This window comes from Limulus polyphemus, unplaced genomic scaffold, assembly GCF_000517525.1.
Source record: "Limulus polyphemus unplaced genomic scaffold, Limulus_polyphemus-2.1.2 Scaffold369, whole genome shotgun sequence".
NCBI classification, from domain to species: Eukaryota; Metazoa; Arthropoda; class Merostomata; order Xiphosura; family Limulidae; genus Limulus; species Limulus polyphemus.
In genome coordinates this window covers 528,044-533,746 of record NW_013665979.1, presented here as the reverse complement: position 1 = coordinate 533,746, position 5,703 = coordinate 528,044, and the positions used below count along the sequence as shown (strand labels likewise).

Genomic DNA, 5,703 nt, shown 5'->3' with positions numbered 1-5,703 from the left:
AGATGTATTATATGATGACGGATCGGACTGTGTTATTGAATGATTTTAGAGTATGCTCTTTATTTTTATTTTCATTACAAAATGATTTTATTTTTTGATATTATACCATTTAATAAAACTGCATGGTGACGCATGCGTCCATACTTTAAACGCGTTCCATTCGCGCAACAGTCCTGCGGGTTGCTGGGGTCGAACTTCAACAGCTAATGCACCGGAATATCCGTCTATATAACCCTAATAGAATCTTGTCGCATCGTCGCCTATATCATGCTGTGTACATTAGATTATAAGATTTACGGAACTAGTTCGATGACATAAGCCTAAGGACGGGTCATAAGTACTTATGTCATTATTTTATCCTATGGTCATCAAGTAAAATGTTTTCAGAAGTCTGTCAGCTTGTTGCAGTGTTTCTGTTCAGCACGTGTTACGTCATCTGTAAGCAGCACTCCAGGTAGGGTATTCTCATTATATTCCATGAGAGCGTAGCTCAAAAACAAAGTCGTAAACTGTAAGATTTGAATAAGCGAATAATGCACATTTATAAATATAAATGTGCAATAATTACTTTTTCTCATTTCTGTTCCTTCAGCTTAATGTATTTCAGGATTAACGCACACACACACTACATCTGTACAAATTAATTGGCCTTTTATCTTTTAGTACGCTCTTGGAATGTCTTGTCTTTGTTGTTGATGTTAAGTACTTTCTTTCTTATTAGTTTCCCTTGAACTCACAGCAACACAGAACTATATCCAGCGGCGCAAAAACACATAAAAACGTCACTGAGCATGTTTTTTGGCTGGAGGCTGGAGATGTGATTTTTGTCTATTTAACTCAATCATACTCTAACCAGGAAACAGACTTGTTCACACCTATACGAGCGCAACCGTTAGGTTACTGTACAATGGCTTCTTATGAACAAGGAAGAATTTAGAAACTTCCTTTGAAAAGCTTATGCTCATTAAAATAACAGTGTGTTACTTCGCAGAAGGAGAACGAATAAAATATCTTAGTAAAATATTATATTTAAACTAAACTTTTTGGTTGTTATTTCTTGCTTTAGATATATATACTGTATAAAATACGATACGCCTAAGTATCTATAGGACTTGCTTGCATTTGAGGTGGTGTTATTTAATTAAGATATTAAGGTGAGTTGTAGTCCTTTTTGAAGAAATCAAATGTAAAACACCGAGAATGCAACAAGATAGACACAACATTACACAAAATCAACACATGTAGTTTTTTTAAAAGTAAAATTCTGAAATTGATCTTAAAAAATCAATTCACATCTTCCTTAAACAAGTAACCTGTAATAACGGTGTATTAGTATGGTATATTAATATGACAATGTTAAGCAGTGTTGTACTATGCATACTGAGACGCATACTAAAAAATTCAGACATATTAAAAGCTTGAGGTGATTTTATTTTCTAATACTTCCTGAAGTAAGAAAAACAGTAAATATCACCAGCTCTATTTTTGCTTTTGCAATTAAGGTTGATGCGAAATGCGAAGGTGCGAATACAACATAAATGAATGGTTCGGCCTAATAAGATTGCAGATACAAAAGTGCAATGTTGAAAATGTGGTCCGTCTTGCTTATAAAAATTTAAACACTAGAGATTAGTTTATTTTAGTTGTAGTTTGTGTAACCTGTAAAAACTATTTTTTGGGAGGAAGGGGGGAGTGCGCCCGTTAAATGTGGTTTACACTAAGTTGTTTTTCAACATTGAGTCATATATGATATAGGAGATGTTTTTGACTTGTTTAGGCTAACTAAAACTAATAACAACATTACAGCGTGCCTATGGAGACGACTTGTGTGTTTTAAGCCTAATTCCTTTTTTTAAATATGTATTTTTATAAAAGAAATTAGCAGAATTGTTTGGTTCATCAAACTGATGAGGAAATCTACAAAAAAATGGAGACAAAAACATTAAAGACATTAAAGGTTTTAGCTTTGTATCTTATCAGTATATAGCTTCACTAAGAACGATTTCCCAGTTATCAATATTTACAGTTATATATTTGTTATTTTAGCAGTGTTTGAGCTAAATGTTCTTATCTTCGTTTTTCTTTTTCAGACAAATTTTTTTTATTGTCTTCACCCAATTAACGTGTGTGTTTACCTTACTAACGCCCTTAACTAAAACGAGTAACAATTGAACACTACAGCATCTAAAACTTTATAAGAGGATTACATTATCCCATGGTGTAGGTAAACGTATTTTAACATGTACTCTAGAAGTGTTACTTCAGAAGAACATGGAGATATAAAACAACCAAAATCCATGTTGGATGCTTTCTATTATTTTGTCAGTTGATCCACTAACATAAGGTGATCTCAAGACTTACTCCAATAATAGGTTTGAATTTACCGCAAAATTCATTGAAGCACGAACACTGCATTCATACGAAGTCGAAACTAATATTGCACTGGATACTAGCAACAAAACTTGTAATTACGATTGCCGTCTTCCTTAATTGGGAGAAACTCCGTAATGTAACAGAAAATGAGATTTGCTGACTTAGTACCATCACAGGAACATAGCATGAATCTTGTTCACTTAGTACCATCACAGGAACATAGCATGAATCTTGTTCACTTAGTACCATCATTGAACTACAACATGAATCTTGATCTCTCAGTATCATCTTATAACCACAGTATGAACCTTGTTCACCCAGTACCATCATATAACCACAGTATGAACCTTGTTCACCCAGTACCATATATAACCACAGTATGAACCTTGTTCACCCAGTACATCATATAACTACAGTATGAACCTTGTTCACCCAGTATCATCATATAACCACAGTATGAACCTTGTTCACCCAGTATCATCACAGAACTACAGGGTTAACCTTGTTCACCCAGTACTATCACAGAACTACAGGGTTAACCTTGTTCACCCAGTCCCACACAGAACTACAGGGTTAACCTTGTTCACTCAGTACCATCACAGAACTACAGGGCTAACCTTGTTCACCCAGTACCACCACAGAACTACAGGGTTAACCTTGTTCACCCAGTACCATCACAGAACTACAGGGTTAACCTTGTTCACCCAGTACCATCACAGAACTACAGTATGAGTCTTGTTCTCACAGACAAATTACATTTGTACCTGAGTTTTAACAATGTAGGATAAGTAGTTTTAACCAAACTTCTCAGTTGGAATTAAACGTTAATTGACTAACAGACGACAGACCTAGGCGCTTAAGAAATTAGTTACTTAAAGTCTAGGAAAGCTACTAGCAATGCTAGAAAAACAATTTTAACGCCATGTCATTTATAAGTGCGCATTTATGGAATGCAATAATTTCCTTCTGAAGACCTATTGTTACAATGATTTAGTTGGAATGTAACCAACACATTCATTGACTTAAATCATATTTATTCCTTTTATTGACTTTTAAAAACTACAACTATATACAAGAAAAATCCGCTTACATTACAGACAAAGAATTGTGAGTCCTAATAATTGAACATTGTTTTATTTGAATTACATTGTACTTTGTATTATTCTGATGTCAGACTAAGAACAATAATTTTCATAAAAGTAGGTGTGTTTTGTACATGTTTCTGAAATAAGCTTCAATAATTTAATCTTCATTCTTTATCCTGAGAAGTGAAATATCTTTATTATGTTTTGAATTATGACTTTCATTTGGTCAGGCGTGACTAGAGGGAAGGCAGCTAGTCATCACCACCCACCGCCAACTCTTGGGCTACTCTTTTACCAACGAATAGTGGGACTGACGGTTACATTATAACGCCCCCACGGCTGAAAGAGCATGTTTGGCGTGCGGTGGGTGTTCTTGTGCCAACTATTTGGAAATCACGTATCTTCGAATTCACAGTTCGGGCATGCTAACACCATGCCTGGCCCCCCTTTTTTATGAAGGGCTTGTGAGCTTGTTTGTGCTTTACATTTAGTACATAATATATATACCATTTTTTATATATTTAAACTGGATTTTAGTTTCAACGAGTCTGAACGAGCCGTTAAGATTATTTTCTTTTAATTATTCTCGGTATCACTTATTACTATTAATACAGTTATGTTTAATTTTTACCACGTGATTTGAGATTCAGTTTAATGACTTAAGCCCTAATAACAACAACAAAAAACTCAAGCGCATGCATTTTTTTTGCTATTAGTCACCGTGAAAAACGTATCAAAAATAATGTTATAGATGTAGAATTAAATTAACGAAAAAAAAGGTAAATTTATAGCCTGTTTAACAGAAATATCTCAGATTTTCTAGTGATCCTGTTGGTGCTGTTGGAATAAATTTCAATTCTACGACGGACCTGGCGATCTTAGACGAATTATTACGAACATACGATAGGAGAGAGCTACCCACAACTCATCTGGGTAAGCTCGAGACAGGTCAGATGTGAATAATCTGAACAAAACGAAACTGTGTTAAAGGTTTAGGGTTAACCAAGTTAGGAACTTCAGTTTGTAGAATATTTTGTCTTTATTTCTTTCCATTTCCTCGTTGTTCTTGAACGTCAGCTTCTGTCGAATCAGTTGCGGTAAAGTTCCTAATCTTAACTTTCACAATATTTTCTGTGTAATATGTTTTTATGTTACTTGACACTCTTATTAAAAGAATGGTTTGATGTGAAATTGAAGATTATATACATAAAGTACGTTTTCACGCACACACATATTTCTGTGATATAGAAATTTTACACAGTATCAGAGGAATGACAACACAGTTCTTGTTAAGTATTATTAATTTTAAACGAAATAACTTGTTATCTACTTTTCTACTTTACTTTCCTATCTATCTAAGTTTAAGTGAAAAATTGTAAATTTAATCTAAGATGTATGTATTACTGGTGTTAACTTTACATTCTAAGATTTTTTCCCCCTTTTCTTCTTTTTATAGCAGTTATTGCTAAATAAAATGTTAGAGGTTGTTCTATAGATGTGAATAACCGAGTGGTTAAAAATGATATTATGCATCATAATGCAGAAATTATTGTATTACAAGAAACTGATATTTATGTAGAGAGACAGTTTTTATTATGGAATAATTGGAATTATAATATAATTCATTCCTATGCTACACAATAGCATGGATCTGGCATGGTTTACATGGTTTACTTATGTAAACTAATAGGTTTACATAAGTTATCTGGGAAATAAATCATATTCATCACTGAGTATAAAGGTAATATTTTACATGTATTGATAAAATCAAAAAGAGTTAAATTTACATTTGTCTAACGTGTATTTACCACAATGTCACGAAAAAGCACATGAATGTTTAGATTATATTGAAAAACACTTGAATGAAATACAAACAATGATTTGGTATGTTTAGCTGGAGATTTTAATGTAACATTAAATACAGATTTAGTTCGTATACCTTCGGGAAAACATAGATTTCATATAGTTGATAGATCAAAGAATTTGTTAAATCAGTTTGGTTTATCCGATGTTAGTTGACAGATTAAAGAATTTGTTAAATCAATTTGGTTTATCCGATGTTAGTTGACAGATTAAAGAATTTGTTAAATCAATTTGGTTTATCCGATGTTAGTTGATAAATTAAAGGATTTGTTAAATCAGTTTGGTTTATTCGATGTTAGTTGATAGATTAAAGGATCCTTTAAATCAATTTGGTTTATCCGATGTTAGTTGACAGATTAAAGAATTTGTTAAATCAGTTTGG

General features: G+C 33.0%; 1 protein-coding gene across 4 annotated transcripts in view; it reads left to right on the top strand.

Annotated features, from left to right (window-relative positions):
- Positions 1–166: 166 nt before the first annotated feature.
- Positions 167–5,703, top strand: part of LOC106457750 (glycine receptor subunit alpha-2-like) — a 37,793-nt gene continuing 32,256 nt past the window's right edge. For 2 of the 4 annotated variants that reach the window (XM_022383773.1, XM_022383775.1), the window contains exons 1-2: positions 167–454; positions 4,273–4,391. In XM_022383773.1, coding sequence (XP_022239481.1) covers positions 378–454; positions 4,273–4,391 — 196 coding nt within the window. In that variant the 5' untranslated portion in view covers positions 167–377. The remainder of the gene's footprint in view (positions 455–4,272; positions 4,392–5,703) is intronic. The other 2 variants (XM_022383774.1, XM_022383776.1) reach the window with 2 other exon arrangements.